This window comes from Cetorhinus maximus, chromosome 11, assembly GCF_964194155.1.
Source record: "Cetorhinus maximus chromosome 11, sCetMax3.hap1.1, whole genome shotgun sequence".
Taxonomy (NCBI): Eukaryota; Metazoa; Chordata; class Chondrichthyes; order Lamniformes; family Cetorhinidae; genus Cetorhinus; species Cetorhinus maximus.
In genome coordinates this window covers 124,560,472-124,578,014 of record NC_135889.1, presented here as the reverse complement: position 1 = coordinate 124,578,014, position 17,543 = coordinate 124,560,472, and the positions used below count along the sequence as shown (strand labels likewise).

At 44.8% G+C, this 17,543-nt stretch overlaps 1 protein-coding gene across 2 annotated transcripts in view; it reads left to right on the top strand.

Moving 5' to 3' along the window:
- The window catches only part of map3k2 (mitogen-activated protein kinase kinase kinase 2), a 114,308-nt gene that overhangs the window by 91,645 nt on the left and 5,120 nt on the right, over positions 1–17,543 (top strand). Inside the window, exons 11-14 of one of the 2 annotated variants that reach the window (XM_078552733.1) lie at positions 3,669–3,761; positions 5,064–5,270; positions 9,346–9,494; positions 10,858–10,989. In XM_078552733.1, coding sequence (XP_078408859.1) covers positions 3,669–3,761; positions 5,064–5,270; positions 9,346–9,494; positions 10,858–10,989 — 581 coding nt within the window. The remainder of the gene's footprint in view (positions 1–3,668; positions 3,762–5,063; positions 5,271–9,345; positions 9,495–10,857; positions 10,990–17,543) is intronic. The other variant, XM_078552734.1, reaches the window with a different exon arrangement.

Below are 17,543 nucleotides of genomic sequence, written 5' to 3'. Positions count from 1 at the left end.
CTTCCTTTCATCTAAGGTTTGAAGAAACGTCACAATGGCAGTGGGGAATCTATTGGAGAGGGAGGGAGAGTGAATACTGAGCTGGGAGAGAGAACCACTATGAAGTGCAGACAGACAGACCGACTACCGAGCAGGGTGAGAGAACGATTAGCAAGTGGAGGGAGAGAGCGACTACCAAGCCGGCGGGGCGGTGGGGGGGGGAGGTGTGTGTGTGCTTGTGGGGGTGGAGAGTGGTTGCTGGTGGGGCAGGGGGAGAAGTTGCAGGTGCGGTGAGTGAGGGTGTGTGAGAGACATGGAGAGCGAGTGTGCATGCGATGGAGAGGGAGTCTGGCTCAGGGTTCACATTCGCCCTCGCACACTGACACACTCGCATTACCTCACACAGTAGGTGTGGTGAGGATGTGAGTAAGCACCCTGAGACTGGGAGTGAGCCAGACAAACACAATTTGAACTTCTTACAGTCAAATTGTCATCTTTATTAATTACTCATTTTTAAAAAATGATCAATTTATTGGTCTGACATTGCTTTGCTCTTGTTTAGCCCAATGTTTCTTTTCCACATACCCCAACATTTTATTGAAACTCATGTTTAATGTTGCATCAAATCTTATCTTTCCAAAATTTTCTCATCGGCCCCTTGAGTGAGAAAAAATTTGGCATGTGGCCCCTCACACAAAAAGGTTGAACAAGTCTGGTTTAGAAGAATGAGAGGTGATCTCATTGAAAAATACAAACTCTTACAGGGCTTGACAGGATAGATGCAGGAAGGATGCTTCCCCTTGCTGGGGAGTCTAGAACCAGGGGACACAGTCTCAGACTTCGCGGAAGGCCATTTAGGACTTAGAGGAGGAGGAATTTCTTCACTCAGAGGGTGGTGAATCTTTGGATTCTCTATCCTAGAGGGCTCCTGAGGCTCAGTCATTGAGTATATCTGAGACGGAGTTCGATAAATTTCTCCATATTAAAACTATCAAGGGGTATGGGGATAATGCTGGAAGATGGCTTTGAGGTAGAAGATTGGCCATAATCTAGTTGAATGGCGGAGCAGGCTTGAGGGGCTGAATGGCCTACTGCTCCTATTTCCTATGTTCCCAAAAATAGCAAAGCAGCATATTATTTAAATGGAGAGAGATTGCAGAACTCTGCAGTACAGAGGGATCTGGGTGTCCTGATGCATGAATCATGAAAAGTTAGTCTGCAGGTACAGCAAGTGATTAGGAAGGTAAATGGAATGTTGGCATTTGTTGCACGATAAATGGAATATAAAAATAGGGAAGCTTTACTGCAGCTGTATAGGATTTTGGTTTTGGTGAGACCACATCTGGAATATTGTGTACAGTTTTGTAAATATATAATTGCATTAGCGGCAGTTCAGAGAAGGTTCACTCTACTCATTCCCTGGGATGAAGGTGTTGTCTTGCGAGGAAAGGTTGCGCAGGTTGATCCTGTGTCCATTGGAGTTTCGAAGATTGAGAGGTGATCTTGAAACATACAAGATACTGAGGGGACTTGACAGGGTGGATGCTGAGAGGATGTTTCTTTTTGTGGGAGAGACTGTAACTAGGGGACACGGTTTAAAAATAAGAGGTCTCCCATTTAAGACTGAGATGAGGAATGTTTTCTGAGGGTTGATAGTCTGTGGAATTCTCTTCCCCAGAGAGCAGTGCCAGCGGGGTCATTGATTATTTTTAAGACTGAGTTTGATCTGCACTGTTGGTGCAGACTCGATGGGCTGAAGGGCCTCTTCTGCACTGTGATTCTGTGATAGATTCTTGACAGGCAAGGGTGTCTAAGGGTATTGGGAGTTAACAGGAAAGTACAGGCCAGTCAGGTCAGCCATGATCTTATTGAGCCGCAGAGCAGGCTCGAAAAGCTGAATGGCCTAGCCCTGCTCCAAATTTGTTTGTTCATATGAAGGTTTCACAAATGAGAGGTTAGGAAATCAGAAATCAGGCTTTGCTGTTTCACTCACATGGGAATGGAGTTTCCCTTGAAGCATCCATGGTATAGGGGGCTAGGAGACATTTTGTAGTGTTTCGAGAGAGAGAATGGATTGAGGGAGATGGTGAGAAAGTGGGGTTGATTTGTGCCATAATGAAAATCCACCCAGTTTGACCTGCACTTGAAAAGGACATATGAACATATGAATTAGAAGCAGGAGTAGGCCATTCAGCCCCTCGAGCCTGCTCCGCCATTCAATAAGATCATGGCTGATCTGATTGTAACCTCAACCTCACATTCCCACCTACCCCCTATAACCTTTCCCCTTTGTTTAACAAGAATCTATCTAGCTCTGCCTTAAAAATATTCAAAGACTCTGCTTCCACTACATTTTGAGGAAGAGAGCTCCAGAGACTCACGACCCTCACAGAAAAACTTTCTCCTCATCTCTGTTTTAAATGGGCAACCCCTGATTTTTAAACACTGACCCCTGGTTCTAGATTCTCCCACAAGAAGAAACATCCTCTCCACATCCACCCTGTCAGGACCAGTGAGGGTCTTATGTTTCAATCAAGTCGCCTCTTACTCTTCTATACTCAAATGGATACAAGCCTAGCCTGTCCAACCTTTCCTCATAAGACAACCCACTCACTCAAGGTATTACTCTAGTCAGTTTTCTTTAGAACTGCTTCTAATGCATTTACATTCTTCCGTAAATAAGGAAACCAATACTGTACACAGTATTCCAGATGTGGTCTCACCAATGCCCTGTATAACTGAAACATAACCCCTCCCCTTTTGTAATCAATTCCCCTCACAATAAACAGTAACATTCTATTAGCTTTCCTAATTATTTGCTGTACCTGCATACTAACATTTTACAATTCATACACTAGGACAACCAGATCCCTGTGTATCTCAGAGCCCTGCAGTCTCTCACCATTTAGATAACATGCTTTCTTTTTATTCTTCCTGCCAAAATTGACAATTTCACATTTTCCCACATTATACTCCATTTTCCAGATCTTTACCCGCTCACTTATCTATATCATTTTGTAGCCTCCGTATGTCCTCTTCACAGTTTACTTTCCTACCTATCTTTGTGTCATTGTTTGAGGAAAAGGCTGGCACAGGCACAATGGGCCAATTGACCTCTTCCTATGGCTTAAGATTCTATGGACTATGTTACTCTTGAGTATTGTATGGTTCCTGATTCTGTAGGTCTGGGGTTAGTTGACTTTGTTGTAGATTCCTATTTAAGAACGTATATCGTAATGTACATAATTCTGATCTCCACGTCACAGAAAGGACATAGAGGCACTGGAGCAAGTGCAAAATAAATTTACAAAGATGATACTAGAACTGAGTGGTAACGAGAAATTTTGAACAGGCTGGGTCTCTTATCTCTAGAAAAGAAAAAGCTGAATGGTGAGATGGTTTTTAAAACTATGAAAGGGATTGGTGGGGTATAGCTAAATAAGATGTTGCTGCTTGTGAGAGACTGCGAAACTAGAGCCCATAAATTTAAAGGGAGACGAGATGAACAGATGAGAGAGGATGGAATTGAAGGACATGCTGTTAGGGTGAGATGATGTGAGGGGTCTCGAGTGGAGCATAAATCCTGGCAGTGTCCTGTTTGGCAGCATTGATCTCTTTCTATGCTGTAAAATTCAATGCAGATTAGCCTTTCTTTCTGAATAAAATCAAGCCAACTTTTCTCCTTGCAGATTGTGATATTCCAACGTTTGAGAAAATTGGGAAAGGTGGGACATATCCACGAAGGTATCACATCTCCTATCATCACCATGACTACAGTGACGGTGAGCATAGGCCAGGCTCCTTCCCCAACACAGTGATAATGGGGGTGGGCATTTAACCTTTCAGTTGCCATTGTTAAACACCAATTACCCATTTTGTTTGATTCTTGAGTGGGTATTTAACACCTCGACTGCTCATTCAGTGTTTGATACTGGGGGGGTGTGGGGGGGAATTTAACTCCATGATTGTGCATTTGATGCTTTTTTTGGTTCTCCATTGCATTATCTCTTTGGTGGTTCTCCTCTCCCCGCCCCCCCCTCAGGAATTGATCTCTTCTGGTGTTTGTAACCATGGAGTAATTATTCCAATATCTCGCAAGGGTCATTCCTCTGGTGCCGGCACAGACAAGTGTTCCCGGCCTTTTCTACCCCGGGGTGGGGGATCAGTGCTGGATCCAATCCTGTCCACATCATGCAGTCTCCAACGTGGAGTCGCTGACTGACAATGAGGAGCAGAAACTCCGATTATTTCTAACCCACCCCCTCCCATACCGAAGGTGCCCAAGATCCACTAACCGCACACACCAAGATTTTGGATTCACAATCAGCTGTATCTATTTACTCATGTCTGCCCTGGCAGCAATTCAGATTTACCTTGTTTTCAACCTTTACAATATTTTCAAAAAGATGGTTCTTTGTGCCACCTAAGTAAACATTTAAAATATGGTCATTCCCACTCAGCATCTGAAAGGGGAACTGTGTGAATGACCTGCTGCGTACCCCCTGTTTGCATGTTTTTTTTAAGGTGACTTTTTTCCAATTTTCTCTGAATACTTTTGTGAAATGTTGGTCATTAAAGGTACCCATTGCCATCATCAAAGCCAGCTTGGGTGTGGCATGGTTTAGATTCTAAGAAATGCTCACTTGACAGCCTGCCCTATCCCCAAGCTCAAAACAGTGCCCCTAATTCACAGCTGTGTTATTTCTCCATTCTGCATACCTGTCAATTTGTGTCCTTTTCTGGATTTGTGGACCTGTGACCTCTTAGCTATGAGTCATTGCAGATGGAATCCTCAGCAGACAGATCAGACATTCATCATCTCTCTAACAAAACCAAAAATTGCTGGAAAAACTCAGCAGGTCTGACAGCATCTGTGGAGAGGAAGACTAAGTTAACATTTCGAGTCCGTATGACTCTTTATCAGAACATCATCTCTGTGCTGTCTGGGGTTGAACCAGCAGGTGTCTTGCCCACAACACTATTGACGTCTGAAAAGTCCAGCTCCCGACACTCCTCTACATTGCTGGAGTCGACTGTTTGCACTGCGTTTAATGTCAGGGATTTTCTTTTGCCTCTTCCCGCAGGTCGTAAAACGTTCCCCAGGGCAAGAAGAACCCACGGTAACACTTTCCGCTCTCCCGTCAGCTTCAGTCCCACGGAGCATTCCTTGAGCACCAGCAGCGGGAGCAGCATTTTCACTCCGGAGTATGAGGACAGCAGGATGAGAAGAAGGGGAAGCGACATCGACAATCCAACGCTGTCTGTCATGGACATCAGTCCCCCCAGCCGTTGTAAGGTTTACAGCATGCTCGGCTCGGCATACGTTAGTTGGGTGGTGGGTTACCTAATGCCTTGTGGAGAGAGGGTCATGGTGATTCTGGAAGTCAAGCCATGTCTGTCAAGTGAAGTCTGGCAGCGCAAGTGGGTGCCAGCAATGAACGATAGGATGTACATCAAGTCTCAGCTCCATTCTTCTGCCAACCTAGGCTCCACTGCTAAGAGGCTACATAACAGCCCAAGACGATATATCTAACAGGCCAGAGGCAAATTAAAATCGATCTTTACTCTGCAGTGACTACACTTCAAAAGTACTGCATCGGCTGTAAAGTGCTTTTGGCGATAGACACTTGTGAATTTAAACTCGAAACAGCCATAGAGAGATTTGAACCTGTCTTCTCTCGATTACTAGTCCAGTAACATTACCATTGCTCCATCGTAGTCATTGAGGAGGCAACACACTCCTGTTTGAAGTATAGTCAGTGTTGTTTCCGCAGGTAGCTTGAATTAAATTTCCCCTGTTTCTCCCACGTTCAGAGCTAATGGGGGTGAACTTGATCTTTGGCAGTGGCCTGAAACTGCCAATAGGGAGGGGATCATTACAAAACCACTGGAAAACCAGCTGCTGATTCGTGGTTGCCATATTGCGCTACAGTTGAAGATCAATTTCACCCCTTCTTCGCTCGAGCATTTGGATCCTCTGATCACACTAAAGATCATCAGTGCACAGGATCACAGGGCTCCATTTCTTTATTTTTTGATGGGATGTGGGTGTCACTGGCAAGGCCAGCATTTGTTGCCCATCCCTAATTGCCCTTGAACTGAGTTTGTTACACCATTTCTGAGGGCAGTTAAGAGTCAGGCAAGACAAGGTAAGAGCAGCAGATATCTTTCCTTTAAGGACATTAGTGAACCAAATAATTGATGATGAGACTGGTTTTTAATTCTGGATTTTATTAATTTAATATTAATTATATTAATTATTAATATAAATTTAAATTCCATCAGCTGTTATGTCCCCACAGCATTAGCCTGGGTCTCTGGATTATTCGTCCGGTGACATTACCAGTATGCCACCGTCTCCCATTTCTATTAAATCACCAGGCCTCCCTTGGCACAGCATCACCTCCAATAGTTAACCACGGATGGCGTGTCCTCCCCTTGGAATTTTTCCTTCTTGTTGGAATATATCTATTGTGTATTCTGAAATATCCCCTTAAATGTCTGCCACTGCATCTTTATGGACCTATCCCTTAACCAAATTTTCCAGTTCACTTTAGCTAGCTCTGCTTTCATGCCCTCATAATTGCCCTTATTTAAGTTTAAAATGCTAGTCTTAGACCCACTCTTCTCTGCCAACTGAATGTAAAATTCAGTCATATGATCGCTGCTAGCAGGGGCACCGTCACTATGAGGTCATTAATTAATTCCATCTCGTTGCACAATACCAGGTTTAGTTTAGCCTGCTGTCTGGTTGGTGCCTAAATGTGCTGTTCTAAGAAATTATCCCGAAAACGTTTTATGAATTCCTCATCCTTTGAATAAAGGAATTACATTTGCTATTTTCCAATCTAATGAAACCTTCCCAGAATCTAGTGATTTTAGGCTACCTTTGTCCATCTGATTTTTCCAGTCTATATGCAGCTTAAAATTCCCCCATGGTTATCATCATACCTTTCTGACAAGCTCCACTATTTCCTCCTTTTTACCCTGTCCTAGCATATGGTTATTCTTAGGGAGCTTGTACACCACTCCCACAAGTGACTTCTTGTCTTTATTAGTTTTCATCTCTACCCAAACCACTTCTACATCCTGTTAAAAACAAAATAACTGCGGATGCCGGAAATCTGGAAGAGAAACTGAAAATGCTGGAAAAGCTCAGCAGGTCTGACAGCATCTGTGGAGAGAGAAACAGAGTTGACGTTTTCAGTCTGTATGACCCTTCTTCAGATTTAAAGATTTTTCAGACCCTTCACTTCTACATCCTGGCTTCCTGAACTAAGGTCATCCCTCTCATTTGTACTAATACATCCTTAATTAAGAGAACCACCCCTCCACTTTTTCCTAGCTTTCCTGTCCTTCCTAAATGTCATGTACCCCTCACTATTCAGGTCCCAATCTATGTCATATTGCAGCCATGTCTCTGAAATGGCTATCAGATCATATTTATTTCAATTTGAGTTATCAATTCATCTGTTTTGTTTCAAATGCTACTTGCATTCAGATACAGAGCCTTTCATTTTGTCTTTTTATTATTTTTGTAACCTCTAGCCTTATCTGCTGATTTACACCTTAGGTTTGTATTCTGTTGCTTCCCGTCATGTGCTGTTTTTTCATTTCCCACATTAATACCTTTCTCTCTTGCCTTGTCTCTACTCTTTGATTTGCTACATCTTCCCAAATTTGATCCCTTGTCCCCACAATTTAGTTTAAAGCCCTCTTTACTTTCCTAGTTATGTGACTCGCTAGAACCCAGTCCCAGCATGGTTCAAGTGTAGACCATTCCAACGGTACAGCCCCCACTTTCCCCTGTACTGGTCCCAGGGCCCCACAAATCGGAACCCACTTCCCCCACATCAGTCTTTGAGCCACACATTCATCTCTCTAATTTTATGTACCCTATGCCAATCTCAGGTAATAATCCAGAGATTATTACCTTTGAATTCTGCTTTTTATTTGAGTGCTGAGCTCTTCATACTGTCTATGCAGAACCTCAGTCTTGAGATGTGGCATTAGTGATAAGGATGACATTTATTGCCCATCTCTAGATGCCCTTGAAAAAGGTGGTGCTGAGCCGTCTTCTTGAACCGCTACAGTCCTTGTGGTGACAGAACAGCGTCATTTCCCCTCACTACACTGTCCACCCCTATCACTACATTCCTTTTTGCTCCCCCGTACCATGGTGTCATGTCAGTCAGCTCATCCACCCTGCAACCCCCACTCTTATCCAAATAAGCTGAGAGAACCTGGACAATTGCAAAGGCTGAGCCTGCCCTCTGGGTCCCCTTACCTGCCTCACTTGCAGTCACACCCTCCTGTCACTCACCACTGACCAAATCTGAAGATCCTACGCTCCAGGCGTGACTGCCTCCTGATACAAAGCATCCAGGTAACTTTTCCCCTCCCTGATGTGTCAGTGTCTGCAGCTCAGCCTCCTGCCCAATTGCTCTGGCCCAAAGCTCCACGAGCTACAAGCATGTAGCGCAGACGTGTTTGCCCTGGATCACAATGGCATCCAGGAACCCCCATATACTGTAGCCGTGATACATCACCTGTCCTGCCACCCTTAATTTGTTTTAATTAATACTTAATTGTATTATTCAATTATTTATTTTCATTTTTAATATATTTTATTAAACATACAACCAGCTCCTGTATTATTTTAAACCTTATGAATAGAATAGACTGTAACCACTTACCAGATACGCACCAGACAGTTAGTTAGCTTTCCCTGTAGTTGAGTAAGAACTAATTCCAAACTGCCAGGTTTACACTCAGTTCCAAATTGCACTCGTTTGCCTCAGTCCTCCCCAAGGCAGTAATTGTCAGGTTCGGCAGCAACCGGGTTCTGAATGACCTAGTGCCACACCAGTTGTTGTTTTTACTACCAAGTCACACTTGGAACTGTACCAACCTTTCCCTGACTGTCATGGGGCAAAACCCTGACACTCCCTCCCTAACCACTGTGGGTGTACCAACCCCACATGGACTGCAGCGGTTCAAGAAGGCAGCTCACCACCACCTTCTCCAGGGCAATTAGGGATGAGCAATAAATGTCTTCCTTACCAGCAATGCCACACCCTGTGACTGAATTAATTAGAGAAAAACACATAACCTTGTTACCCAGTGTGCAATTGGGAGAGCACAGGGGCTTGTATATTGTAGCAGTGGTATGGTGTATCACAGCAAGAGATACCAAATAGAACAGCTGAACTGGCAGCCGAGATGGTTGCATTTTTGGCATGAGATTGGTTTTATAGCAGAGGCAGTATTACTCCGAGGTTCTGTGAGGGCTGACAACACTCAGAGGGTAGTAAGGGTGCAAGTGTTAAATTTCTCATTCTTCATAACTCGTTTTATTTTGTGTAGCTCCAAGAGCGCCCTCGAACTGGAGACTGGGCAAGTTGCTGGGCCAGGGGGCATTCGGCAGGGTTTATTTGTGCTATGATGCCGACACAGCAAGAGAACTGGCAGTGAAACAAGTTCAGTTCGACCCAGACAGTCCTGAGACAAGCAAGGTGAGATTACTGCATGGCATGTGTGGGAGACATGGGCAGCACTGCAGATGGAGGGAGAGACGTGGGCAGCTGTGTTGATGGAGAGAGAGAGAGACGTGGGGAGCTGTGTTGATGGAGAGAGAGACGTGGGGAGCTGTGTTGATGGAGAGAGAGAGCGATGTGGGGAGCTGTGTTGGTGGAGAGAGAGATGTGGGGAGCTGTGTTGATGGAGAGAGAGAGAGACGTGGGGAGCTGTGTTGATGGAGAGAGAGAGAGACGTGGGGAGCTGTGTTGATGGAGAGAGAGACGTGGGGAGCTGTGTTGATGGAGAGAGAGACGTGGGGAGCTGTGTTGATGGAGAGAGACGTGGGGAGCTGTGTTGATGGAGAGAGAGACGCGGGGAGCTGTGTCGATGGAGAGAGAGATGCGGGGAGCTGTGTCGATGGAGAGAGACGTGGGGAGCTGTGTCGATGGAGAGAGAGATGCGGGGAGCTGTGTTGATGGAGAGACGTGGGGAGCTGTGTTGATGGAGAGAGAGACGTGGGGAGCTGTGGCGATGGAGAGAGATGCGGGGAGCTGTGGCGATGGAGAGAGAGAGACGTGGGGAGCTGTGTTGATGGAGAGAGAGAGATGCGGGGAGCTGTGGCGATGGAGAGAGAGAGACGTGGGGAGCTGTGGCGATGGAGAGAGAGATGCGGGGAGCTGTGGCGATGGAGAGAGAGATGCGGGGAGCTGTGGCGATGGAGAGAGAGATGCGGGGAGCTGTGGCGATGGAGAGAGAGATGCGGGGAGCTGTGGCGATGGAGAGAGAGATGCGGGGAGCTGTGGCGATGGAGAGAGAGATGCGGGGAGCTGTGGCGATGGAGAGAGAGATGCGGGGAGCTGTGGCGATGGAGAGAGAGATGCGGGGAGCTGTGGCGATGGAGAGAGAGATGCGGGGAGCTGTGGCGATGGAGAGAGAGATGCGGGGAGCTGTGGCGATGGAGAGAGAGATGCGGGGAGCTGTGGCGATGGAGAGAGAGATGCGGGGAGCTGTGGCGATGGAGAGAGAGATGCGGGGAGCTGTGGCGATGGAGAGAGAGATGCGGGGAGCTGTGGCGATGGAGAGAGAGATGCGGGGAGCTGTGGCGATGGAGAGAGAGATGCGGGGAGCTGTGGCGATGGAGAGAGAGAGATATGGGGAGCCGTGTGAATGGGGAGAGCGACGTGAGGAGCTGTTTCGATGGAGAGAGAGAGAGAGAGATGTGGGAGCTGTGTGAATGGGGAGAGCGACATGGGGAGCTGTTTCGATGGAGGGAGAGATGTGGGAGCTGTACTGGGTGATGTGAGGTATGGGGAGCTGCACCAGCTGGAATTTCTGACAGCACTGATATATTATTTTCAGGAAGTGAATGCTCTTGAATGTGAGATCCAGTTATTGAAGAATCTGCACCATGAGAGGATTGTCCAGTATTACGGCTGTTTGAGGGACCCTCAAGAGAGAACTCTTTCTATCTTTATGGAGTATATGCCAGGGGTAAGCTTCAACAAAATCCTCGATATTCATGATGACACTGAGTCTTTCCTAACTCCATTATTTGACAACTAGCTTGTAAACTGCAGCTCACCAGTTTAAAATCACTTGTAGAAAAAGATTTTGAGATTACTTGGAAAGTAATTTCCCGAAAGGGAGCATGGAAGGGAGGCTGTATTGTGAAGGTGTTACCCTCATTAAAAACAGGGTTTCTGTAGTTGAGTTTGGATATGATGGAAATTTTTCGTAGGATTTCAAATTAGAAAATGCAAGTTAATAATGAGAAGCCTCAATGAGTCAGATTCTGAGGAGAGGGGGATTTCGGGGTGAGGGGGAACCCTTCATGAGCTCACTGTGTTTGGGGGAGAAAAAAATCAAACATTGACATCACTGCAAAACCGTGAGCTGTGGGATTGTCTCTGAATAGCTGAAAATTAGAAAAAATTTACAAAAATGAATAACCCTTAAGCGGCTACCTTTAATTAAAAGCTGCAAGCAGAAGGGAAGTGTGAAGCTGGCGAATGTACTGTTTTATTTTTATGTGGTAAGGTTTAAAGTATTATGTTAAGTGATGGTGAGGAGTGGCATTAATTAGAAAAACGTTAAGAAACTAATTAGCTAATTGGGGAGCAGCCGGAAGGAGCAGGAGCTGAGAGGGGCACAAAATGTGGCGGCGGGAGCATGAGATACAGTTTGAAAAGTGACATCGGCACAGGGGAAGGAGCTGATTGGTGAGTAATTCTTCTTTCTAGACTCCAGTTTGTAATAAATATTCTGTCAAGTTCAGACATGGCAGGGCAGCTCGGCCGTGTAGAACGTACATCCTGTGATGTGTAGGGAGCCGCGGATGCTTCGTGTGGTCGAGATGAACACGCGCGGAAAGTGTCACCAGCTGCAGGAACTTGAGCTCTGGGTTTGGGAACCCGAATGATGGCTGGAGTCGTGTGGTGCATCCGCAAGGCTGAGAACTGTGTTGGTCGCAAGTTTAAGGAGATGATCACACCGCAGGTTAGGAGCATTCAGGCAGAGGGGAGATGGGTGACCGCTATCAGACTAGGAGTACCAGGCAGGTAGTGCAGGAGCCCCCTGAGCCCGTCTCACTCACTAGTCGGTTTTCCATTTTGGATACTGGTGAGGGCGATGGTCCCTTAGAGGAGTGCAGCCAAGCCTGTGGCACCATGGGTGGCTCAGCTGTACAGGGAGGGGGGGAAGAAGAATGGAAGAGCAATAATAATAACAGGGGATTGATTAGTTTGAGGAACAGACAGTCATTTCTGCGACCCCAGACATGACTCCAGAATGTTATGCTGCCTCCCTGGTGCCAAGGTCAAGATGACACCGAGCAGCTGCAGGTCATGCTTCTGGGAGAAGGTGAACAGCTAGAGATAGTGGTCCACACAGGTACCAACAACACAGGTAAAAGAGGGATGAGATCCTGAAAGCTGAATTTAGAGAGTTAAGAAAAAGATTGAAAAGCAGGACCTCTAAGGCAGTAAAATCAGGATTGCTCCCAGTATCATGTGCTAGCGATTATAGAATTAGGAGGATTGAGTGAATGGGCACCTGGCTGGAGAATTGTTTTGGGAGCGAGGCCTTTAGATTTCTGGGGCATTGGGACCAGTTCTGGAACTGGTGGGACCTGTACAAGGAGGGTGGTTTACACCTTAGCAGGTCCAGGACTAATATCCTCGCGGGGAGATTTGCTAGTGCTGTTGGGGAGGGTTTAAGCTATGTTGTCAGGGGAATTCTGCTAGGAGAGAAACAAAGCTGGTGATGGGAAATACATAAGTAGTAAGCTAAAATGGAAGGCCAGTATCAAATGAGTTAAAATACAGAATAATGTTAAAAAGGCAAAATTAAAGTCACTCTGACTGAATGCACACAGCTTTGCAACAAGTTAGGTGCATTGAAGGCATAAATAGAAGCAAACAGGCATTATTTAATTGCCATTACGGAGACGTGGCTGCAGGGTGACCAAGCCTGGGAACTGAATATTCGAGGATATTAGACATTTAGTAGGGACAGGCAAAAAGGAAAAGGAGGTAGTGTAGCGCTGATAATAAGGGATGAGATCAGTACATGAGCGAAAGAGGAACTTGGATCAGAAGAACAAAATGCAGAATCTGTTTGGGTGGAGCTAAGAAACAGCAAGGGGCAGCAAACATTGGTAGGAGTTGTTTATAGGCCACCAAACAGTGGTGGGACTGCAGGGCACGGTATAAATCAGGAAATTAGAGGCACATGTAACAAGGGTAATACAGTAATCATGGGGGACTTCAATCTACATATAGGCTGGTTAATTCTAATGAGCATTAATGCTGTGGGGGATGAATCCCTGGAATGCATACAAGATGTCCTTTTAGAGCAGTATGTTGGGGAACCAAATAGGTAGGGAACAGGCTATTTTAGAAAAAGTATTATGCAATGAGAGAGGGCTAATTAATAATCTTGTATGAACACAGAGCTCAGGAGCTGCAGTTGGCCGTTCAGCGCTTCAAGCCTGCTCCGCGGTTCAATAAGATCATGGCTGAACTTGTTGTGGCCTCAATTCCATTTTCCTGTCTCCCCCCCCATAACCCTTGACATCCCTATCTATCAAAAATCTGTCTAACTCTGCCTTGACCAGCCTCCCGGCATACCCTATCAAGTCCCCTCAGGATCTTATATGTTTGAATAAGATCACCTCTCATTTTTCTAAATTCCAATGGGTATAGGCCTAACCTGTTCAGCCTTTCTTCATTAGACAAGTCCTTCGTTAAGTAGGCAAATTCAGATTTTCCCACATTATACTCCTTTGCCAAATTTTTGCCCATTCATTTAACCTGTCCATAACTCTTTGCAGACTCCCTACCTTGTTTTGACAGCTTACTTTTCTACCTATCTTTATGCCACTGTTGTAAAAGAACCCTCAGGGAAGAGTGACCATAATACGATAGTTTTCCATTAAGTTTGAAAATGATGTAGTTGAATCCAAAACTAGGGTCTTAAATCGTAACAAAGGAAACTATGAAGGTATGAGGGGCAAGTTGGCTGTAATGGATAGGAAAACACATTAAAAGGTATGACAGCACACAGGCAATAGCTAGTATTTAAAGAACTAATACATTGTTTACAGCAATTCCTTTTAAGGCACAAAAATCCAGCAGGAAAAGTGAGTCACCCATGGCTAACAAGGAAATTAAAGATTGTATTAGAACAAAGGAAGAGGCTTATAATGTTGCCAAAAAAAAGTAGCAAGCCTGAGGATTGGGAGAACTTTAGAATTCAGCAAAAGAGGACCAAGGAAATGATAAAGAAAGGGAGAAAAGAATATGAAAGTAAGGTGATGAGAATCATAAAAACAGACTGTAAAAGCTTCTATAGGTATGTAAAAAGGAAAAGATTAGCAAGGACAAGTGTGGGTTTATTACAGGCAGAGACAAGGGAATTTATAATGGAGAATGGGGAAATGGCGGGAAAGCTAAATAATTACTTTGTGTCTGTCTTTCACTGAAGAAGATGCAAGAAATCTCCCAGCAATAGTAGTGAAACAAGGGAGACTAGTCAGAATGAGGAACTGAAGGAAATTAGTATAAGTAAAACAGTAGTATTGGATGAAATTGATGGGACTGAAAGTTGATAAATCCCCGGGACCCGATGATCTACATCCCAGAGGGCTGAAAGAGGTGGCTGTAGAGATAGTGGTGATCATCTTTCAAAATTCTATATATTCTTGAACGGTTTCTGCAGATTGGAAGGTTGCAAATGTAACCCTGCTATTTAAGAAAGAGGGGGAGAGAAAACGGGGAAGTACAGACCTTTTAGCCTGATGTCAGTAGTAGGGAAATGCTAGAACCTATTATTAAGGATATGACAAATGGACACTTAGAAAGTAATGATCTGAATGGGCAGAGTCAACATGGATTAATAAAGGGAAATCATGTTTGACAAACCTGTTGGAAGTTTTTGAGGATGTTACTGACAGTGGATAAGGACAGTGGATTTTCGGAAACTTTAGATAAGGTTGCACACAGGAGCTTCCTAAACAAAATTAGAGCACATGGGAGAGGGGCTAATATGCTGACATGGATTGAGGATTGACTAATGGATAGAAAAAGTAGAGTAGGAAAAAAACGGGTCATTCTCAGGTTGGCAGGCTATGAACAGTGAGGTACCACAAGGATCAGTTTGGGCCCCAGCTATTGACAACCTATATCAATGATTTGGATGTGGGGACCAAATGTAATATTTCCAAGTTTGCAAATGACATATAACTAGGTAAAAGTGTGAGTTGTGAGGAGGATGCAAAGAGGCTTCAGGGAGATTTAGCCAGGCTTAAGTGAGTAGGCAAGAACATGACAGATGGGAACATAACATGTAAAAATTGGTAGGAGGAACGGAGGTGTAGAGTATATCTTAGATGGTGAGAGGTTGGCAAGTTTTGATATCCAAAGGGACCTGGATGTCCTTGTTCGAATCGCTTAAATCTAACGTGAAGGTGCAGCAAGCAATCAGGAAGGCAAATAGTATGTTGGCCTTTATTGCAAGAGGATTTGAGTACAGGAGTAAAGATGTCTTGCTTCAATTGTATAAAACCTTGGTTAGACTGCACCTGCGGAATTGTGAGCAGCTTTTGTTCCCCCTTATCCGAGGAAAGATATGCTTGCCATGGTGAGATTGCAGCAGAGGTTCACCAGATTAATTCCTGGGATGGTGGGACTGTCCCATGAGAAGAGATTGAGGAGACTGGGCCTGTATTGTGTAAAGTTTAAAAGAATGAGTGGTGATCTCGTTGAAGCACACAAAATTCTTACGGGGCTAGACAGGGTAGATGCAGAAAGGATGTTTCCCCTGGTTGTGGGAGTCTAGAACCAGGGTACACAGTCTCAGAATAAGGGACCGATCATTTAGGACTGAGATGAGATATTTCTTCACTCTGAGGATGGTGAATCTTAATTTTCTCCCCCAGAGGGCTGTGGAAGCTCAATCATTGAGTATGTTCAAGACCGAGATCGTTAGATTTCTATATATTAATGACGTCAAGGGATACGGGGTTAGTGTGGGAAAATTACCTTGAGGTAGAAGATATTAGCCATGGTCTAGTTGAATGGCGGAGCAGGCTCGAGGGCCAGATGGTCTACTTCTGCTCCTATGTTCCTTTGTAATAAAGTTGGATTTATTAACACCGCACCACTGGGGAGCATTCAGTGACATTGCAGTCCTTTGTATATATTGGTTAAGAAGTTTGTTAGCTTCTTCAGAAGTATTTAACTATCTTTATTAAAGATGGGCTGTGATTAACCATTTTTTTTTCAATAATGTAGAATCTCAGGATCCACCCTTGTCTAAATTCTTAGCAAATTGTAACTTTTCCTAATATTTTTTCAAAACTGGGACTTCCGGCTATTCAGCTCAAAGGCTATTTATCTGAACCAGGCTGTATAAACACTATTGAGATGAATCAATCACTGCCAATAAAATTATCCCCACATAGGACACCAGAAACGAGGAAGAAGCAGTTTTTGAGCTGTTGCGAATTGTATGAAGTGCTGATTGAGATTTATATTTGATGAAAATACAGACACAGTTCCGAAGGCTGGTGGGTTTCCCTGCTTGTGGGAAAGTAATTATTTAGTGCAGAGGAGTTCCATTACCAGTGCTATTGCGGGGGCTGCAGTGCAGGCCAAGTGCACGCATTTAACTGTTCCTGGTGCCTGGCCGCTTGGTGTCAGGAGTTAGTGTAGTAATGAATGTGCAAAGTGTGCAGACCCAGAATAATCGATTTGTGAGGTTAAATTTTAAAAATTAGCATCATAACAGAACCTAACAGTTGGCATAAATGTGGTGGAAGGGGTCTTCAACAATGCTATTAAGCTTGGCAATAACCTGCTCACTGATGCTCAGTTTGGGTTCTGCCAGGATCACTCAGCTCCTGACCTTGTTATGGCCTTGGTTCAAATATGGACAAAAAAACTGAACTCCAGAGGTGAGGTGAGAGAGTGGCTGACCTTGACATCAAGGCAGCATTTGACCGAGTGTAGCATCAAGGAGTCCAAGCAAAACTGGAGTCAATGGGAATCAGGGGGAAAACTCTCCCCCAGTTGGAGTCATACCTAGCACAAAGGAAGATGGTTGTGGTTGTTGGAGGTCAATAATCTCAGTCCCAGGACATCACTGCAGGAGTTCCTCAGGGTGATGTCCTAGGCCCAACCATGTTCAGCTACTTCATCAATTACCTTCCCTCTGTCATAAGGTCAAAAGTGGGGCTGTTTGCTGATTGCACAATGTTCACCATTCGTGACTCCTCAGATACTGAAGCAGTCCATGTCCAAATGCAGCAAGACCTGGACAATACCCAGGCTTGGGCTGACAAGTGAGTAACATTCATGCACACAAGTGCCAGGCAATGACTATCTCCACCAAGAGAGAATCTAGCCATTGCCCTTTGACATTCAATGGCATCGCCGTCACTGAATACCCCACTATCAATATCCTGGGGGTTACCATTGAGCAGAAATTGAACTGTACTAGCCAAATAAATACTGTGGCTACAAGAGCAGGTGAGAGGCTAGGAACCC